Here is a 23,563-nt window from a genome sequence, read left to right as displayed (position 1 = left end):
TTTCCTCACAGAATTCTTTCCTAGTATCTGTTTATTCTGTGTTTTAAAGATTTAAGATGTGGAATTGAAAATATATTATTCTCGTATAATGCTATTATATTGTAGACTATTAGCAATTTTTTTTCAAATCCTTAAAAGCTAAATGACACTTTATATAAAAATGAATTCAAACAAATATGGATTAAAATTTTATTTCATATAACTTTTCAAGATTCTGATCATATTTTTTAAAAAAAGAAGCTATTTTAAATCAAATTAAATGTGAACACCAATTCATCAAATCTTTCATCTTTTTTTATGAAAGAATAAAGAAATGATTAACAATAAGCAAATTCCTAAATAAACTCTGAATACAAAAGAGGTTGAAAGAAATTAATTTGTAAAATTTTTATTGATAACTATCTTACCGATAAAAGAAACGTTTCCAAGCATTAACACACGACGCAGTCCACACCCAAGATGACATCAGTATACCACTGCCAAACACGGATATCAAATGAAGATAAATGACCATTGGACTCATGCGATTCTTAAACGAGCAGGTGCTTTCGTTTTCGTGCATCTCTGCTGCCTTCTTGGCCGAGCAACTGTATAAAAATATCTAAAATGTAATGTGAACATGTCATAAATTAATGTAAATTTCAATAAACATAATTCTTACACAATATATTTCCACAAACTGTTCTTCCATTCTTGTTGGTAATTATATTCATATATATGACATCCAAAAGAAAATGATACAAACAGTAAACAAAGAAAGGTAAAAACAGCTATAAAATTACAAGAAAATTCATATCATTACATTTATAACAGAAATTAATAAATAAATCAAATTACTTACATTTTTAAATTTTAATGTAATATATATTACTAAAAATAAAAAAAACTTTTAAATGCTTTTTATTCACTTAAATACACTAAAAAGTAAAACAGAAATTTTTTCCCCAGCTTTCATAATTCATCATGGTATTGTGTGGGCACTCATGTTTAGAAATACAGTATTCTTATTTACACTTTCTATTAATTTTTATGGGCTTCCCACAGGCACCCAATGCTTTTATTTTTGAACACACAATACAAAGAATACTCTGAAAGCTGGGGAAAAAAATTTTTTTTTTTTACTTCTTAGTGCACTTATGTGAATAAAAAGCATTTCTTTTAAAACTTATATATATATTTTTTCTACTTTTAGTTTTATGCATGGAATACTGAATCATCAAAATTCTTCTTGGTTTATTATTTCATAAGGATGTGAATGAAAATTGAGTTACAATGCTTTATTAAGACAGTAAGACTAAAAAGGAGCATAGCTACTATAGTGCTATCTTTTATCAGATTTACAAATTTTATTTTTCTACTATATTTTTGCTAATTGCTAAAATTGCTTGAAAACTTTTAAAAAATGTATACATATCAGTGGTGTGCCGTGACATTTGATGATAAGGAAGCCGTGTTTCTGTAAGAAGCCAACTTCCAGGGGCAATCAGTTAATTGCACGTTAGTAATGGTCTAGGGTCCATTCGTACGTGGGTGGTGGCTGTAGAGACAAAGACGACAAGTATCTGACAAAAACCGTTTATTTTAACATAAAATAAACATATACTAGGTACAAAATAGTTTGCTTTAGGACAATCAGCCGTTCAGACGTCCTGGGCGTCGATGTGGTTCTTCGATGGTCGATTGAAGGTGGCCGCGGGACAGTGGCGTTGACAAGTCTGTAAGGCATGGGGAGGGACTATATCAATCTCCATCCTTTCTTTCATCCATTTTGATTGGTCGTTCTCCCTCAATCACACTTCCCAAGTGGTTGGTCCCTCGTTACTAAACGTAACGAGACTCTTACCTGGAGAGTGAGAAAAGTCAAAATCGAAGACGAATTCGATCTTCCACCAATCATAGGATGACTTCCTTCTGCGATTTATGGTTTCTGCCTGGCAGTTTGATATAAACAATGGGTGTCCGACTACAAACGACTTTTACCTATGTTTTTTTGAACTAATAAATTTTTCTCTAAATTAACCGTTTTTTCATGTCAGACCTGTCCGGTACATGACATTTCCATAAAAGTTTTAAACAAATACTGGAAATGACAAAAATAAACAATTTATGTATTTTAGTTCTAAAATACAAATAATACATACATAATACAAATTGATATGATACAAACAATGATAGAAAAACTTGTGTTTTTAATTTTTTATAAACTAATTCTATTCGGCGATTTTTTCTGCAAAGTCGTTAATTACTTTATCATAAAAGTCGCTGGTCGTTGACTCCATCAATGTATTTAAAAGTTCTTTTTCTATTGAAAGCAATGCTAGCGACGACAATTTTTCCTTCGACCGACTGTTCCTGGCCAATGTATGAATTTGCTCCGTGGTCGAAAAACTGCGCTCAACAGACCCACCGGTAGATGGTACCATAGAAATTAATGATATTAAATCATATAATTCTTTTAGTACGTCTTTGTTTGGATCGACATTAATTATAATATGTTTTATGTCTAAGAGTTACTTGTCAATATAGTCCGGACACGAATATAAATATTGCGATTCACTACGTAATTTAGATAAGTAAATTTTATGGGAAATTTTTTGATTTAATTTAAAGAATTAAAACACGCTTGGAAAAATTGTTAATAATTTTAATATTATGAAAAACATCTAAAAGTGATAAAAATTCTAAAGATTTTATGTCTGAAAATCTGTCAATATAATTATAATTTTCTTTTAATTATACTGTAATTAAATGTAACTTTGCAAAAAAACATACATAAAAATAACATTGAATACTCTTTACTTTTTAAATCTTAAACAATTCACTTAGTCAGATAGCTCCCTGCTAGTGGCTAAGGGATACAATTGTTGGATACGTTACACGTGTGTAGTTTCCATCAGCTAAACTGGCTGAGGTTGGTGCTCTGTAAAGCATGTGCCAATGTCCTCTAGCTGCTTTACACCATTCAGTTATTCTCGCCATGGAAGCTGTCTCGGAAGCGTTTCCATTCCGCCACTGACATTCAAATATACAATAGCAATCTTATTGTTTTTTTCACATATAGTATAGAATTTTTTAACAAGATACAGAATGCAGTTATAATAAAATATTAATTTTAATTAATTCAAAGTATGTTAAAATATAAAAATTTATATTTTAGAAAATACAAGGGAAGGTCATTAGAAGGTGGATGTGGCGCTTCCACCGCGTCCAATGACGGCATGCCACGCCACTGATATATATGTATTCCCAATGACAATACAAAGTTTTAACTAGATCAGAATTTGGGCAAAAATTGAGATACAAGATTTTAACTACAGACAGTAAGCTAACAAAAAGCAAATAATTAACTTAGTTCTTTTTCATCAACTTTACAGTACTCAAAACATAGAAAGCTTTTATTCCTTACAAAGAATGAGAAGAAACATATGAAACCTAACATAATAAAACAACAATTTAATTACTGTTTTTTTAAAATAAAATTTAATCTTGATCTCATGTAAGTACAGTAGAGACTCGTTAATCGGAACCCCGGTAATCGGAACGATTTTCAGTCGGACTGTGTCGTGCTGAATCGAACGTTTTTGATACTAAATTTACTTCTAAAGTATAATTTTCATGTTTTTATATTTTTCAATATATTTATTTTGTTTGTACAAAATGCAGAAATAATTTTTAACGATACAATAGCCTCGATTATTATTATAAAAATTTTTGTTAGGCTTAAAATCGACGAAAATTCAACACGAAGCAACACGCAACAGAGAAAAATTTGAACATCGGACAAGTTAATGTATTTTTTCGTACATAATCGGTAATCGGAACAAATCACTAATCTGAACAACCCCAGTCCCCAATTGATTCCGATTTTCGACTCTCTACTGTATCAATGTAAACTACTAGAAAATATTTACTGTACATGCAGCATTTCTTCATATAAAGTGTTTAATTTCAGCATTTATCAAATATTAATTCAAAAACATGAGCATCTAATTATTTCAAAATAATTATGACAAAACTGAAGAAGCAAGCAGATAAAAGAAACAAACCTTGTATAACTCCAACAAAATATTTATTTGACTAAAAACATTTTTGACCTATTACTCTAGGCCTTCTTCAGTTGAAATATCAAACTTAAATGAAAAAAAAGAATACAAAGAACATTTTAATCCAATACAACACTCCATTCAATACAATGAATAGATGAAAAAATAAAACAAACAAATTCATTGTATAATAAAAATATACACAAGCAAATATAAAATTGAATTGTACACAAAATGAAAATAAACAATAAACAATAAAGAATTAACAGAGGACCAAGCCAAAGTTAGAGCTCACTGTTGATAACATGTCAGCATCCCTATGGTTGAGAAAGAAGTGTTCACTATTAGCTTTAAAAATTTCTAATAATTCCAAGAACTTGATTGATTAGGGCTTCTGGAGGGTCTAATGATCCTAGCTTCATTCTGTTTTAATAATGTGATCAACTGTACTCCTTTGAAACAGGTACTCCAAAAATACTCCTTTTGGTCTTTGTGCCAGTAATTTAAATTATTGAAAGAGAAAAAAATGATGTTTTACATAATTATTAGTGATGTAACGAATATTCGGTTACTACCCGGTATTTGGCCTATTCGGCCTATTTTTCGCTATTCGGCCGAATACCGAATATTTAAATCACTATTCGGCCGAATACCGAATATCTGAAAACAGGAGTAAGAAATAACAAAAACACAGTAAATTAATCATTTTGGTAACTTTTATTAATGCTGAACATTAAATTATAATTATTAAAGTTAATAAGAAATGGCATCTAACTCTAGTATTAAATTATTTCGTAATTAAATAATATTATAGCCTTTATCTAGCCTCTTTATCTTATGGCATTGATGGCGTATAGGTTAGAATGTATCGGGCATTAATGTTATTGTTTAGTTAATTATGTTATATTCGTATTCGCGTATATTTTAATATTTATACAATATTTTAAAATGAGTTACGAAACGTTTTATTGAAACTTATCATATTTAATGAAAGAATTATTTATCTATTTCTAGAAGATGAGTAACTAATATATAATTTATTTTATATATAAAGCAAAGAATGAGCATTTTTCATTATATACAAAAGATAATTTCAAATGTTATGTTAATTTTAAAAATATTGACAAAAACAATAGCAACAAAACTTCACAAATAGAAACTCCCCAATAATATATTTGAACTGTTCCACAAATGGGGAGAAACTAGACCATATTATGTCACCACTAAAGTATATCCTTAGGCAAGGACGACGCCAGCCAATGGGTAAGGGGGGACAAGATGATGTAAATTGATAGAGGATATGAATTGTATGTAAGTAAAATAAAAACGATTCATAAAGTTTTAATCATTTACTATGTACCGGAAAAAGAAATATCTCAAATAAAACATTTTCTTTAACTTACAAGAAGCCTAAGAAGATTATTTTAATTAAAACTTAACATTTAAATAACTTTTCGAATTTCTAGGGGAGGGCAGCTGCCCCTCTGCCCCTCTCCCTGGTGACGCCCTTGTCCTTAGGGTACTATTCAGTCTACAAATACATAGTAAAAATAAAATTTTAGTGTTTAATTAAAGAGTTAAAATGATCGATTTCAAATAAAATAACTTATAAGTTATAACTTACATCTAAATACCAACAACTGCCGAATCATATCGGGCTATTTACGGCTATTACATAAATTATAAACCAATTTGGTACTAGAGGTAGACGTTAGGCTCCATCTCATATTAGCTTTAATAATTATAATTTAATTAATTAATTTAAATAATTTAGACCTAATGGAAGAAAAAATCGTAGTGACAGCGGGCCAATAGAGAGCACGGTGTGCGATCCTTGCCATAATACGGTTTGCGCGCCAATTTTTGTACGTGCGTTAATCAAGCCGAATAGTTTGGCCGAATATTCGGTATTCGGTTGAGGCCGAATATACTATTCATTACATCACTAATAATTATACTTAAATACTTTTGAATACTCAACAATAATTAAGTCATGCAAAGCCTTTGAAAACAAATGCTGTGTATCTATTAAGATCATCTAATAATAATCTTACAATCTATTAAGATCATCTAATAATAATCTTACAATCTATTAATTAACAGAATTGGTAAAAATAAAAAATGACTTCAAATTGTTGAATTATTGATGTATAAAAAAAATAAGCAATTATTTATTGTGACATTGTCACAATGCTGAGCTACAAATTTTACTTTTCCAGCTGTTATGTATACATTACAAAGGATAGTATTGGAATCATGTCAAGTTTAACCCTCCAAGTTTTTTTCAAATCTCCATGCTTTGAGACCTCCTGAATCCAAAAAAGTCAAAAAACAGCAAAAAAATTCTGTGGATGTGCATGTGTTTTGGTATCTATTTCACTTAATATCTCAAGATGGGGTAAAGATTAAAAAACAAAATTTGGCATGGTAACTTGTGTTTAAGGGGCATTGGTGGTGAAAAGTCAATCAAGTGGGAAGATAGAGGGAAGGGACTTAACTCTTAAGTTCTGAAAACTCACTCCATCTTTGTTGCTAATGGCTAAATCATTTTTACCTCTCAGGCTATAAGGGGAACTTGTATAGCAATACCAGTCTAACAACTTTTCAACTGGCCAATTTCGTTTTTAATGAATAAGGTCGATTCTGTGTTTAAAGAGTTTATGAAGATTTTAAAGTGTAAATGTTAATAATGAATTTTTTTTTTTTTTTATAAAACTCACCCCTACCCTCAAAATTAAGCTTTTTACCATTTTATAGTTACTAAAAATATAAAAAGTTTTTATAACAAAACCTGATAACAGATGGTGCCACACACAATTTTATTTTTTGCTTAATAATATGAGTTTTTATAAAGCTTCATAACAACTGGGAAAGTTATGCAACTCTTGTTGCTGGATTTTTTAATTTCACTGATATATATTTTAGGTGGTATACATGTGCACAGAATTTTATATGAAATTTATTATGTTGTAAAGTGTTAATTTCCAGTTATAAATTTATTTATTCAATATGCTTTAAACAGTTATAAAAAGAAAATTAATGACTGTTGAAACAAAAATGAAAGTTTCATGTTCACTTGTAACTACTCTTTCTGAAATATATATGCAATATGCAAGGAAGCCTACTACCCAGATCATACTGTAGTTCATTGTCTCAATTTCACTCTATAGCAAGTCAATGTGCACAAGCCTTTAAAATATTGAATGTTATAATGCTATACAATATATACATTGAACAAATGATGCACTATACATTACATTTAGTTTATAGCACACTATAAGCTGTATTTGTTCAATGCTGCATTGCATTTACTATATATGGTATACATGGTAGCATTATAGTGCTCTATATTATAGTAACCAGTGTATGTCAATTACATAGCCTTAATAATTACAGATTTAAGGAAATAATTTAAGCTTTTATCTTTTTTCAAAACAAATCTTATTAACAAACTAATGATAAAGTAAAAAATGTACATAAAATAAGTATGTTGATATAAAGTATCATTATACTTACCAATTCTGATAATCATGTACTGAATTTTCATATTCATATTGTCTTTAATAATTTCTCCACTTTTTATTTTTACTTTAATTAATATAAGAAGGCCTAAAAAATAAAATTATAAATCAAAACTTCATCAAATGTTTCTTGACAATTAACCAATTACTTGTTTCAAAAGTAGATAATCTTCTAATATGATATTTACTGTATTTACTCTGCACAATGACATTAAGGCAATTATTATTTAAACATCTCAGTTTATTAAAATTACACAAACATGTTCATTTATTCAGTTTGCTTTGCTTGTCAGGAATAACCTTCTCTTTATATCAGTGGTTCTTAACCGGTGGTCCCTGAAAGCACCCGAAGTGGTCCGTGAAGTCATCCTAAAATTATTAAATAAATGACGACGAGTTTTGTCAGTTCAAATTTCAAATACATTTTGCTTATTTAGTGGATTTTTTTTGCAAAAACTAAATAAATTGAACCTTCAACTGCAACTGTCAGGAAATATGAAATTGGAAGGCACTAGCAATATATTTGCATTTGAAGATAAAATCAATATGTTTATTGCTAAAATCGACCTATTGATCAGCAAAGTTGAAAGAGGGAATTTTTCTGTGTTTGATACATTAAACCCAATTATTGACAGTGTGCTGAGATGCCCACCAGTGGCCGAGTGGTTCTGTCACTAAACACTGAGAGTTTGGTCGCGGGTTCCCACTGCGTTCGGACGGGCTGGCCACGTGGAGTTCTCCGGGTTTTCTCCACGTTTGTAACACCTGAATAGGGGCCAGTTTCCTTTAAAAGACCTCCTGGAAGGCATTATTCGGAAACTGATTCATAATCCTTTCATAGTCAACATTTTTGAGGTGCCGGATAAAATACAAGAGTTAATTGAAATGTAACACGAGGCAAGGGTACTTTCGAGACAGGAATTAATCTTGAAGATTTTTGGAGGCATAAAGCTATTGCTTTCTCTAAAATTCGAGAAATTGCTTTACGGTATTAACTTTATTTTCAACCACATATTTATGCAAGCAAGGATTCTCAGTGCTTTTGATAATTAAAAATAAACATCGAAATCGGTTGGATGCCAGTGCCGACATGCGTTTGGCTTTGAGTAGCACTGAACAAAGAATCCAGCAGTTGGTAAACACTATGCAGTTACAAAAATTGCACTAAAATAATATAATTAATGTAATGTTTTCGCAAATAATATAATACTCTTGGTTTCGAATAATTTTATACATGTTTAATTTATAGAACAACCTTATAAGAACTTATATTACTGCCAAACAGCTCGTGGTCCATGGCAAGAGAAAAATTTTGATAAATGGTCCCTCATCACTAAAAGGTTAAGAACCACTGCTTTATATAAAGATAAACAACAGATTCATATTCAGATGAATGACTCAATCTGAATATGAATCTGTTAGAACCAAGTAGATGCATCAGTAGAAGATGCATCAGTTTTACACACTGAAAGCTTCAAAACATATCAGGGTCAATTGATAAATAGTGGCAACTTATTTCTTAGATAATGTTTGAAACTGTGAATGATGAAACACTTATATTAGTCCTCATTACATTCTGAACAATTTGACATGCATCTGAAACTTATAGGCTTCTTAGCATAGTGGTAGGGATTTCATAAAGAAGCCTCCTGCTAGAATGAGGCCTGCAAGGATAATGAAAAAATGTTAATGTTATCATCAATTTCTCTGTAGACAATTTAAACTATCTTGCCATTGAACAATAAGAAAGAGCATTTGTTCCTTTGGCTTTAACCAGTTCTTTATACTACTGATGTGCTGTTACTCTGTGCTTAGCAACAATTTTTGCATAACACTTTTGTTCCAAATGAAGTGATGGGCCTTGGGAGGATACATCAAATATCATAGGCCCTCATTGCTGATGTCATTGCATCAGAAGCACAAAGTGTAAAATCATGAAAATAATGTCAAATTGTTCATAATTTAATAAGGATTACAATATATTGCCACAACTGACACTCTTAACAAATATATTAAAACTCTCAATTATAAAATTTCAAAATTAACAAACATTGCCATGTTTTTTCTCACTCATTTTTATGCTGTTAAACTATTGAATTTGACTTAGATGTCACTGATCATGCACTTGTATGACATAAGAGAATTACAGTGTGAGAGGAGAAAGGAGAAGTGATGGTTCAGATAATCTGAGTTCTACTGTACTTCTATTTGCTGTGACAGATCCAAATGTTCAATAGGATGCTATTTGCACATTGATGAATAAATAAATAAATAATATGTATACAATACTGTGCGGTTATCCTATGATTTCATTCTTTACATGTTAATCCACTTATCCAAATTTTTGATTATTTGAAACAATTGAAGAATGAATCAATTTGGACAATCAAAGTTCTACTGTAAGATGTTTTGCCATTTCATATATATTTCAATATTTAAATAATTAATACAGTAAAGTAAACAGGACTGAAAATACCAAATAGTATAGAAACCTAATAAATGTTTATTATACATAAATTCTATTCTATTCTGTTCAAACAAAATACAATTTAACTATAAAAAACCCCTTATATGTGTTTTTAAACTGGTATGATTGAAATAATAGCATTTTAAATAAAAAATATGATGATACATTAAATAAATTATTTGATCTTTTAAAAATCACACACTAATGTTGTTTTTTCATTTTATTTTTTTGTCAGATTTTATAATAAAAATACAGTAAAACCTGCCAAACTTGAAAAATATTCATACCATACAATTCTGATTTACACAGGTTTAACTATATTATGATTGTTATGATAAAATCAGACAAAATGTAATGTAGTAAATTAAAATTGTATTCTACAATATTTCTAAATTATTTATACATGTTGAAGGAAACCTTGCATTTGAACCAATGGCAAAATTGGCTAAAGAACCAAATCCTATTTCCTGCAAATCTTTCCTTTACATATTTCTAAATATCTAGACATCATTTATAACAAACCAAACCCATACTTAGCAGAAAGAATAATTATTAAAATTATCAGTAAATACCTTTTGCTGCTGAGACATTCATTTACTTATACACTAATGTTTTCAGCCTAATGCATAGGCCATCCTCAGTGACGGATTTATATTTGAAATAAAATACTATTAAAAAAAAAGCAAGGAAAGTATGGCAATGTTTACTTCTTCAATTAACCAGCTACCAGCTGTTAGTAATATGAACTCGGGTTCTGCAACTTGAACAAGGGATATCAAGGTGTGTAGGTATGTTGGTTAACCGATCTGCACCTTTTAATGTAAAAATTTTCTTAAACATTGGTTGTAAAGTGTTATTGTCTTAATATTTTAGTTGACTGAAGAGGGGCATATTAGGTCCGAAACAAGCTATGTACGCACCTATCAACTAAATAAAAGGGAGAAGAAAGCCAAGTGATCGTCAAAGCACTATATTGTGTTTCATAGTTAACAAGAATCAAGCACGACACGGTTTCAAGTCATTAAAAATAGTGATGTTATGAAATCTCGTATAGAAAATTAGTCAACTGGATCAGATCAGAAGAAAAATGTGAAGTAAATTTTTACAAAGCTAAAGCTGAAAGAAAAATTAAAAATATATAAATTAAATTTTTATAATGACAATTTCTGGAGGCAAAAAGAAAATATTAAAACTAGAATAATAGAATAAATGAAATTATTTTTCAAAGATATCAAAAAGGTATAAAACATTTGAACTAACATTTAGTAATTGCCTACAATTTGGAATTAATAAGGGCAACATGCAATAGAAGGAGCAATCTATAAATATCTGCATGCATAATCTTTCTGTGTAATGCTAACATGTAGAGTTCTCTTTAAGGCGTTTACTTTTATAAATATCAATATACAGTAATATCATTTAGAGTAAATTCTTCTATTTGTTTTATTAATAAATATATTTTCCTGATATAAATGAAAAAAAAATTATTATGTGCTATGTACAACACAAATGGTTATTTCATCATTTAATAGTAGTAATAAATGAATATTTTTTAATTGTATTGCTTTCAGTTGATTGATTAAATGTATTCTATATGATGTAAAAAAAGGTATATGTAAGTATATACCAGGGGTGGGCAAGCAAGAGTTCAATGGGAGCCGAAATGTAAGTTTTGCAAAATGCATGGGAGCTGCAGTTCTGTACTGTCGTAGTGGATAACATGGTAAGGTGTGCAATTTTATTATATAATATAAATATAATATAAAACAAATATTGAATTTTTTTAATAAACATATTTTCACAAAAGTATAAAAATAAAATTGTAAAAATAATAATAAAAAACAGAAATTAACACTTTCAGCAAGAGCCGCATGTCACTCAAAAAGAGCCACATTTGCCCATGTCTGGTATATACAGTGAAACCTCACTTAACGAGCATAATTAGTTCCAGAATATTACTTGTAATGCAAAACACTCGTAAAGAAAAACATTTTTTCCCATATAAATTAAAATAAAATACGATAATGCGTTCCATGCCGAAAAAAATACTCAAATATTTTATGCATAACATTTATTTGAAGAAAATTATACAATATACATTGTTAAGGAGCATGAATCATCATAATCTTTTCTTCTAGCATGGAATGAGCCAACCTGGAATGCGAATGCAATTTGCAGAAACAAAAGAAAAGAAAACCACATATAATATGTCCGATAAACACACCAAACGATATGCCAAATTCTTAGGCTATGTAAAGGCTATAAATAAATATTAGAAATTAATTAATTTGCCTAGAGGTAGGCAGTTATTCTGCCATCTTGTATTAAATTAAATAAATAATTAATTTTTAATTTAGACATTTCTAAAATTTAATTTGGAATTGGTCATTAAATTTAATATGAGATGACAGTGTAACTGCCTATCTCTAGTCAAATTAATCAATTTCTAATATTTAATTATAGCCTTTACATAGCCCAAGAATTTGGCAAATCATTTGGCATGTTTATTATATAATGGGTGATGGTTGTTGATGTTTATATGTCATGTGTGTGAACACAAGTTTGGAAAAATGTGTAATCACAAGCGACACTAAGATGCTAGCGGAACAAGTTCTAAATACAGACTGATGGAGCATACGCACAATCCGGAACTTCCCCTCTCCTCATCACTCATTATGTGAAAAATCGCTCATTAAGCGAGTCATTTTTTAACAATTTGTTTTGCTCGTTATGTGAAATACTGATTATGCGAGGTGCTTGTTAAGCAAGGATCCACAGTACCTAAATAGTCAGTTGTTTAAAAATGTAATAATAAATACAAACAAAAATGATTATTAAATACAATTGATAATGGTTAAGTTTAAAGTAAAACTTATTAATTTTTCTACAATTCTTAATATTATAACATTGCAGTAATAAAATATATGTTAAATTTGTTTCAATTAAATTTAAATTTGATTTCAGTTACAATATCTTTTTCCTTACTGACTGCTAAAGAATTTCAGAAAATTTAAAACTTGTGTTAAATGTCCAAAATTACTAAATTATTGTTTGTTCTATTCAACTATTATGATTCATTACTATTAAATCAAAAATAATTAGTAATATGAAATGACATTCACAAATATTAAATACTATCAAGTTATTAGTATTTGTATATTTATAACTTAATAGTTACTAATATTTGCTATATATAGTTAACTTAAAATACAAAATATATGAATAATATAAATAATAATAAATCTAGCTGAATTAATTTTTTTTAATTATCAGTAATATTATAATTACTTAGGAAATTTATATTATTGTTAAGTAACTTTTCTTTTAAAATTCATTTTAATAATAATCTTTTCATTTTTTAACAGTATCAGAATTTAATTATTTGTATGTATTTTATTAAATTATGTACTTACTTTTTTAATCCTGAGAAAGAAATTAAATGAAAAAAGTTATTAATTTAGTAAACAAAAAAATAAGAAAACTTATTTATAGAAATTAAATACAATTATTTTTATCAATTATGAATAAAACAGAATTTTTTTAGATAAACAAGTTAAATTTAAACATCTTAAAAAACAAAACCCAAATATATAGTTGCTAAATATATGTGAAGTAGTAGTTGTTGATTATGAGAACAGCATTAAATATAAATACAGTATATCTTGGCGGATAAGACGATGTATAAATTTTCGTCGAAGTTTTATTGTTTTAGCATATATCTGTCCTATAAGACGACCCTCAAACTATCAATGGCCTATGAAATTATATGCGTATATGGAATTATGTCCTATTTGTAACTTTTCAAATGGACAAATTTTATTTTCTTTCATCTGGCGATTTTTGCAAACATTTGCATTAATTTGGGCATTCGGGTAATGACCTTGACTATTTACAAAAACATCCTATGGGCTATTCTATTTTGTGCACATACTCTACTCTCTTCTACTAAATAATTATGGTTTGTCTGTCTTTTTATAATGGTTTTAATTTATATAAATTTCAATCTAATTTTTTTTGTATCTGTCCTATAAGACAACCCCGGATTTTTGGGGCCATTTTTTATGGTTCAACTATCGTCTTATCCGCCGAGATATACGGTACTTTAATAATAGTAATTGAAGTCTTAGCATAAAAATGAAAACAATCAAGGATATAGAATATTTAAGAACAATACAGTGGTACCTCATACTTCAAACTCATCAGAGCTTGAATGTTAAATTCGACAAAATTTTCATGAGATTTCAAACGATATGCTTTTTATCTGAAGAAATTTCAACATGATTTTATTTAAAAAAAATATGAAGTAAAAAGTTTAAAATAAGCTTCTGAACAAAGAATACAATCTCTCATTAGCATTTTATCAATAATCTCATTGCTTGGGGTCAGGGAATGAATTAATTCACTTTCCATTATTTCTTATGAGAAAAATTGCTTCAGAGTTCGAATGACCTCCTGGGATGAATTAAGTTTGAAGTATGAGGCATCACTGTATTTATAGCAAATACGTTCCAAATTAATATATATTTTAATACTTCCAAATGGAATACCACAAAACAAAAAGAAACATTCATTTCCTCATAGATTACAGGATAATTCTAAATATTGAAAAACAAAAATATAAAATTCATAAAAAGAGAAATAGACTTATAATTTGATTTGCTAATTGACCAGCAAGGAATAAATATTTTTAAATATTTCCATGATCACACTTATAAAGTAAAAACTGATTACAATGTTTTTCACTTATTTTATTAATGTGTATGCCTTTTGAACACCAATTCAAACATTATTTTTCAAACTATATTTTGTTCAAATCTCTACAGAAATTTGGTTAATTACAAACTAAAAATATCTTGAAAAGCTCTTAGGCCGCGACTCCACTAGCTGTAAAAGGGCAATGATACCCTGGTCCATTGGCTGAAAAAAAAGGGATATAGAGTGTTGGGTGGAAATAAATCACTAAAGGCATAAGTATGTAAATCTTAAAGGTTTGTTGGATGCCCAGAGGCATAATCAAGAACTAAAACAACTTTATTAGGTAAGTCATTTGCAGCATAAAATTTCACCATCTCTAGACAAAAGTATGAAAACTATTATTCAGTAAAGATTGTCTGAATTACCCATGCTTTTTATTAATACTCCAGATAATAGGCAAATGAGTCTTATCATTGCCTATAGATACAAGCAGAGATACATAGGGTATCTCTGCTTGGTATATCAACAGTTTTAGTTTGAATGTGCCTTATGCATTACCACTCAGTAGCAATGCAAGTCAATCTTTTTCAGCCTTAAAAATACTAAATTTCTCATCACCAGCTACGTATGCCCTACTAGGCAACTCTTTCTAAAGGCTGTCTTATCCACATTAACCCCAATGCCAAAGTATAAAAGGTTACTAGGTCATCAAAAAATAGCTAGTTTTTTTTTAACCAAAATACTGCCAAATTTGCAAACAATTGCAACATTATGCTGCCAAAATATTAAGTTTACACATTTTTTATTTTTACTTTTTGCTATTTATTTTGAAATATTCATTAATGTGAATCTTCACAAAGAGGAGGAAATATAAAACAAGATCTTATTGCAGCACCATAGCTGGCAAAAGGGGCACAAACCCTGGAGGGCACAATCAGTGAAGTGATTCTTAGTATTTCAATATATCTAGTAGAGAATTTTTGAGGGCCAAAATCAGAATCTTGCCCTGGACACCAATGATCCTAGCTACAACACTGTCTTACTGTATATTATTATTATTATTTTTTAATTCATTAGTAAAAGTGTCAAGATGATACAAATATAAACTGATCTTACTCAGATATTCCTCAAGTTATGATAATTTATTGAGTTTTGCTTCCACAAGAGTAAAACACTTGTCATATTAAATTATCTAGATTAGTCAACCAGCCAATCCTCATGACAACTTTATTTAAAGTAGACATTATCTTATTAAATTTTTCTTCAAAATATAAATTGCTTAGGAGAATCTAACATGAGTGAGAAAAATTTATCCAGTTTAACATTTTTTAAAGTTGGCTTGTTTGACAATCAATGTCATTTAACTACCAAAGCCAAGAACAAGTAGAATTAGATGAAGTATGGGAAGTAGGACCAGAACTTATTTCTATTCCACTCAATACTAGAAAAACTCATGTAATTAATTTAAAAAACATGATATTTTCATATCACATAACAATTACCTTGTGAACTTGAAAATTTGATGCAATAGTAAGCAACAGACAATACCAATAAAAACTCAGTAAGAATTTTAATAAATAACTACATTTTCAACTATATTTGAAACTGATGGTGACTGATCTTAAGAACTTGATGACGACTGGTAAATGTAGTTGAAAACATTAGTTATTTATTAAACTTCTTAATGGATTTTATTGGTGTTGAGTATATCACTTACATGCCATGTCCCAAATATATCAAATTCTATACCATATTTTCACAAAATGGCCAGCATGCCGCATAAAAATGAGGGAGACCATCATGCTGGAAACCTCTGAATTACTGGCATGCCAGTTAAGGTCCATTTACACACAACAGTGACATGTCGGCACAGTGCAGTGAATTTTTGCCTGTGGGAAATCATTGACCTAGTTTTAAACCACCCTGTCCAGACTCATCTGTCACAGTGTTGTGCGGTAGCAGTGGCATGACCATACCATGAAAGTACATTTGATGGAATAATATTTTCACTGACAGTAAATTTATTTTCCAATGGATGACGAACATTTAATTGAAATTGTGCATCAACACCCTATTCTATTTGATTTATCTCATTCAAAATACATGGACATTGGGTACAAAATGAATATTTTTTCTGTTTTGTTTAATAAAATACGAAATGCATGTTGGGACATTCGAAAATATTCAAAAAATATAGATTTGTCATCTCAATTTTTTATAAAGAGTATGAAACTCCCATTCTGTTGATATTTTTTGTCCATGCTTGATGTACCCACTTGCGGCACTTTCTTGATTGCATTTCTTTTTCTTCTTTATCTAAACATATAGCTATCATAGCCAATTCATTCTCAGAAAAGTCCATGACAACTCACTGACAGCACGGTCACGTCACTGTTATGTGTAAATACTCATCACTGTGCTGTGCTCGACGTCACTGTCACCAAATGGTCACTGTGCCATGCTCGACATCACTGTCACCAAACGGTCACTGTGCCGGCATGTCACTGTTGTGTGTAAACGGACCCTTAAACTGACTAAAATATAAAATTGATCAGATCTAACAAAACTAGTTGTTAATTAAAATCAGGAAGAGTGTTTTTGTTTACAAGGCAATAAAACAATTAATGACTTATTATTATTGTTGTTGTTGTTGTTGTTGGTGGTGGTGGTGGTGGTGGTTAGTCAGTGTGGGCAATATTGACCAACTACCCTGACCTTAAAAATAACACCTTCCTCTCAAATTTTACACAAAGTGGATGTATGTTAATCATGTAAGCTGAGATAATTTACAGTGAATTCCTTAAATTTAATATGTTTATTTTTGCATTTTTGAATCAAATAACAATAAAATACACATTAAAAAAGCACTTTCAGAATTCCATGAGTATTTTACATCATTAGAAAGAAGACAAAATGAAGAAATTAAAAATGTAATCATAGTTTTTGATGCAACACTGACAATTCCACAGTTTTAGAATAAAAACTTGTTCAGTTTTTTTAATGTGCCCTCTAGAGAAGGATGCATAACCTCACTTAAACTGGCATACCAGCATTCTCCAGGGATAAATCAGAATGCTGGTTTTTACCATAAGGAAATAGCTGATTTCATGGTCAGCCCGGATAGACTGGCATGCCAGTCATTCCATGAAAACATGGTATTATTCTTTTTACATAAAATTTATAATCATATTTTATATTTGTAACATTTTGAAAATTTTGAAAAAATCTTAAAAATACTTAACCAGCAAAAAAACTTTGCTTTTTTTTCCCCCAGAAGACTATTTATTGTCTAATTTAAAAATATAATATTACTCAAGATTTGAAAATATATACCTCTCAAAAGAAAAAATATTCCAATTACAGTAGCTAAAGCAACAGGAACAAGAAGAAATCCTCCACGAGCTGACTGATTAATATACCCAACAAAACATATACCATATATAGAACTTCCATCTACCTATAATAAAAAAAAAAATCATTAAAGAGTTCTTTTTAATCAAATCAGTCGCAGCATTATAAGTATTCAACATTAAAAAATATTCATGATTTTAATCTCATTTAGTATACAATGAGAACAATCCAATCAATCTAAATGAAATATTCTGTAAAGAAAAAGAATTTAACTTTCTATAATTAACATGTGGTTTAATATTGTATGTTAAAAATGAGTTTTTCAACCAATACTTAAAATTTTTAAATTTATAATGGTATCCAAAATTAAACTGAAAAATGAAAAATTAAGAATTTCACAAAGAATACATGATAAATTTTAATAAAATTTTCTTATCTACCAGTTGATTTATATATATATATATGTTTACAATATATATATATATATGAAGAAAAGAAACAGTCACCTAAATTTATGTGATGAGTATGTTACATATACTGCATATGGGCACTGCTGAATAAGCTGAGGGGGCTTAGCCTCCTCAAAATCCCCTGTAGCTATGTCTGTGCATTAATGAATAGTTACTTAAAATAAAAAATATAAAAAAGTTTAAAAAACACTTTTTATTCACATAAATGCACTAAAAGGTAAAAAATACTTTTTTTCAGCTTTCACAGTATTCACAGTATTATGCAACCAAAAATAAATGAAGGGCACTTGTGAGAAGCCCATAAAAATTGACAGAAAGCATAACTAAAAATAGTAAAGGCCCAAGGATTAATTCACTTATTGAGACAACAACCATACAAATAATTCTGGGTCAATTCAAATCTTTTTAAAATTCCAACTAGAGACAGATAGTTAACAACACAAAGATACAAAAAGTTCTTCATTAAAAAAGATCAATGACATGATATTAAAAAATACATACAATATACATTTGATGTCGACCTTTTCTTTGAGGATCTGACGTCAACAACACAGCATCAAAAATTTTCCAAAAAATCATTCAGGTCAATATCTGTTACATTTATACACATCTGCAGACCACTGGTCGAGAATTTTTTCACAATTTCATCTGCATTCATTGCTTTTTGATCTTCATGTTGTTAACCATCTGTCTCTAGTTGGAATTTTAAAAAAAGATTTGAAATGACCCAGAATTATTTGTATGGGCATTGTCTCAATAACTAAAAATATTTCTAAACATGAATGCCCCACACTTTTTATCTTTGGTCACATAATAGCAAGAATATTGAGAAAGGTGAAAAAAATTATTTTTTACTTTTTAATGCATTTATGTAAATAAAAAGCATTTCTTTAAAATTATTGGTTAATATTTTTTATTTTCTACTTTTTAGTTTTATACATGGAACACTGAATTATTGAAATTCTTCTTGGTTTGACATTTAATTGTAAAGTTGTTGAAAAATTGAGTCACAGTAATATACTATAATTATTATACTATACTAAGCAGTTATACTATAATTTCTACATTAAAGATACAGTGTAAAGATTTGTTTTATATTAATTCAAATGACATTCATATAAATTATTACTTAATAAGTTTTGAGTTAGAAGATAATGGTAAAATAAATCTTTGTGTAATGTTTTCTAAACAGCAATTGGGTAAACAAAACAAAATTTTGGCAACAGTCAGATCACTCATTCTATTGAGTGATCTGACAATTGACAATCTGTCAAGTTTTTACCATAAGGAAGTACATCTTTCATTTGAAAAAGTTGGTTGTCATAGGATAAAAAATTGTTTTTATAATATAGTTTCATTTCTGTCAAATAATAAATATATAATATATTAATTTACAGTATAACATAACAATAATAATAATTAAATGAAAAAAATAATACTTGAATTTTAAGCTTAGTTCATACAGGTAACTAAAAGCAAAACGGAAAAATATTATGTCAGCATAATTTTGACATCCTTTCTGGTGAATTGTTCTGTTTTGTGAAAAGTAATCACATTTTAACATGAACTTTTCTTCTAGCAAAAAGCATTCATTGATAAACAGAACATTAAATTTTCAGAGATATTTAAACATGACAAGTATGAAGAAAACATTTTCTAATTCTTATAATTATTATAATTAATTTTTATATTTTCTTTTTAATAAATAAATATAGTAAGCAAGCATTAAAAAACTTTGCTGTTATCATCTGTCATCTTGTTGTCATATACAGCATGAGTTTCATTTCAATGTTCTTGTTTTGAAAACCAGCAGTGAGAATCAAATTTATTACAAGAAAATAAATCATTTTTATATTCTGCTTTTACTTTTACTAGCAGAATATAATTTTTTATATAGTTTTTGCTTCTCTATCTGAACTAAGCTTAGAGTTCTCTATAGAAAATGAGAGCCAAGTAATCAACTCTTAAACTCATAACATTAGATATTATCAACATTAAAATTATTTTATACCAAATTTTATTATTATTATTATTATTTGATAAATAAAACAAATGAAAAGATATTATCAAATGACAAAGTTTTTTAATCATATTTTCTACAAAGTTTAGGAGATTCCTTGTCAGTATTCCATTTTATTTCACTTATTTTATAATTACATCTATATTGAAGTGAAATAAAAAAAAAAAAAAACAATATTTTAGATTTGAGATGGTATCTTCTAGACCAGGGATGGCCAACAAGTCGATTGCTCGCGATGTCTTTACTTTATTTGTTACACTTGTAACCGAACGCAACGCCTGAACGTAACACACAAATGCAACAGTATGCATGCAGTTATGGGTCGACTCATAGAAAAACACAGCCATTTAGCTTGAATATTTAGTATTGTCATACAGTAGCTTCTTTTCTTTAGTACATGTATTAACAATATTATTACTATTTCTCCCATTATTATTAAGGTAATAAAATAAATTCCAAATCTGTCTTTATCTGTAGCTAATTTGAATGAATAAATATTGTTAATAATTATTCATGTTGTTTTAATTCCCCTGGATGTGAGTTTTTTGGCCCGTTAAATAATTATGTTGTTTTTTACATAGGTAGATATACAGGGTGTTTCAGTACGACGTGTACTCCCGCAATTGATAGATAAACAAAGAATAAGTCTAAAAATCTTATATCATCCTTCCATGATAAATTTTCCTGGCCCACAAAAAATTGCAAAAGAAATCTTAAAATCAAATTATCAGCCGTAGTGTACTTTTTCATATTTACGAACACATAGTACCATAACTTAGCTTATACATTGCAATTGATTAAAAAAAATTAAATTATATTTTAAGTTACTAAAAATCTATCTTGAAAGATTTTTTTAGGTACCGCCTGTATGGAATGAACTGGTAGCTGCAAATATTAAAAGTTGGGTCTGAAAGTTTATTTTTTTATGAGCTCTATATCTCAAAAACTTAATAAGTAATTTAAAAAATAGAAAAATAGTTTTGAATATATTTTGCTTATCTGCCCATAGCTCGCGGGAGTGCACCTCGTACTGAAATACAGTGTATAAACATAGTATGTATTACACACCTCCCCCTCTCCACTTAGACTATGTCTATGACAAACAGATCGCGACACATTTTTAAGATAAAAAGTAGATCTTATGTACACAAAAGTTGGCCACCCCTGTTCTAGACTATGTACTAGTAAATACCATGTTGTCAACAGCCAGTCTGGAGATACAGTGCAATGTTTACAGTGGAGCAAGTTACACAAAAGTTTTATTTTCATTCTAGCAATTTTCTGCTGGATATATGTCATTACAAGTTATATGTCAAAGTTTATCTGTTTTATTAACCAAATATTACATATAATTTTTATATTGAAATAATAATCTTAAATAAATAACCATATTTACCTCACTGAGAGCCATTATAGTGATTGTTAAAATTAAAGGAAGACTCCAGGATACCATATGAAAATAAGCTGCTTTTCCTTCTGTTAAATCTCTCGGAATGCCCACATTTCGAAACGATATGCTCCATGTGTATGCAAGTATCACAAACCAAACAATAGATGCCATCAGAGAGTAGTAAGTTAAAATGAAAACAATAATGCAAGACAAGTTTGAACCATTTCTGGAAAAAAATGTTCACTGATTTTTTATTTTGAAATTAGAATTATATACAGAAATTTATTATTAAGTAATAATGAATTGAAATTATACTGAAATTCACTACAATATGTATTTTAAAATCAATAAACATAAGTTTGCATACAATGTCAAAATTTATCTGTTTTATTCTCTTCAAACAATAAAAAAAATTAATTTTGAACTCTCAAATATTTCTGATATATACTTACTTCTCTGTGTGGCAATATTCTGTACACTTTTGTATATAAACAGAAATGTAATTAATTCTGTTGGAATTTCTTTATAAGTAATTTATTAAAAAAAACGTTAATACGAAAAATTATTAATTATTAAATTGTAATAATTAATACAGAAAACTGTTAGAAATAAAACATATTTCATTAAAATTTTATAGGAACAAATTATATTTTCCTTGAAAGAAGTAATATATTTTCACTTTCACTATATTTTGTTTAAGAATTGACATTTGTGTGACCGTTACATCAGCAATACCCAAATCAGGACTGACACTACCTGTGATTTTAGTCACACAAGAACCTTTTGAATAATTTTAATTGCATGAGCAGTCATGTAAGAAGGAACAAACAGGTCTGAGATGGAAAAGGGAGTTTAGAGACAGTGCACCGGAAATAACGAACTCCACTACGCATTAAACAATAAAACAGCAAATGTTTATTCTTCAAGCAATTATAAATTTACAAAGAAAAATACAAATAGTGGGAGAGCCTAAACCTTTATGCACACCTATTTGAGAGAGAGTGTTTACAATTGCGTATGTGGATTGATAAATACCTGAATTTGTAATGGTCAATTGGATATCTAGAAGAGGATACAACTTGGATATGACAAGTCCTGAATTTTAATGAAACTATTGAAAGTGACTATGCAATAGTTAGTCCTGAGTGGCCAAGGTCTGATAAAAATGGTGGGAAATTGAGATCAGCAGTGGGGCATGGTGGGGATGAGCACACACTTCAAAGCGGTCAGGCAAACTCTCTCAGACCTTCTTTTTCCTCTATTTTTAGTTGGGATTATATTCCCCCCTGCTACTCTGATGACCTTTTTTCGTAAGGTCACGCAGGGAGCTGGTGGTTAGTCCAATCCCCAATTTTTGTGATACTTCTTTCAATGAGTAGTTTTTATCTGAATGTGTCACCCATGAAGGAAGTATTATCAGTGGGAAAATCTTGTAAATTTCCTCCATTGAATTTGTTAATTTGGGTTTAAATATAATTTTCTTTTTTCTTGAACAAAAATTAAATAATCGAGATCATCGAATCTACAGAATTACTAGCCCAGGTTCTCACATTTGATATATCAACTATTATTTCATGATTTTTCCATCTTAATAATTAATATAATC

At 29.0% G+C, this 23,563-nt stretch overlaps 1 protein-coding gene across 1 annotated transcript in view; it reads right to left on the bottom strand.

Moving 5' to 3' along the window:
• Positions 1-22,211, bottom strand: part of LOC136973212 (protein smoothened-like) — a 32,737-nt gene extending 10,526 nt beyond the window's left edge. The window contains exons 1-5 of the mRNA XM_067267913.1: positions 21,964-22,211; positions 18,060-18,183; positions 7,560-7,652; positions 662-770; positions 408-587 (exon numbers count right to left, since the gene is read on the bottom strand). Of these exons, the coding sequence (XP_067124014.1) occupies positions 408-587; positions 662-770; positions 7,560-7,652; positions 18,060-18,183; positions 21,964-22,128 (671 nt within the window). The 5' untranslated portion in view covers positions 22,129-22,211. The remainder of the gene's footprint in view (positions 1-407; positions 588-661; positions 771-7,559; positions 7,653-18,059; positions 18,184-21,963) is intronic.
• Positions 22,212-23,563: the final 1,352 nt, after the last annotated feature.

Source organism: Centruroides vittatus, unplaced genomic scaffold (assembly GCF_030686945.1).
Source record: "Centruroides vittatus isolate TY-2023 unplaced genomic scaffold, ASM3068694v2 contig_3118, whole genome shotgun sequence".
Classification (NCBI taxonomy): domain Eukaryota; kingdom Metazoa; phylum Arthropoda; class Arachnida; order Scorpiones; family Buthidae; genus Centruroides; species Centruroides vittatus.
Note: the sequence above shows the minus strand (reverse complement) of the source record. Positions and strands in the feature narration are given on the sequence as shown.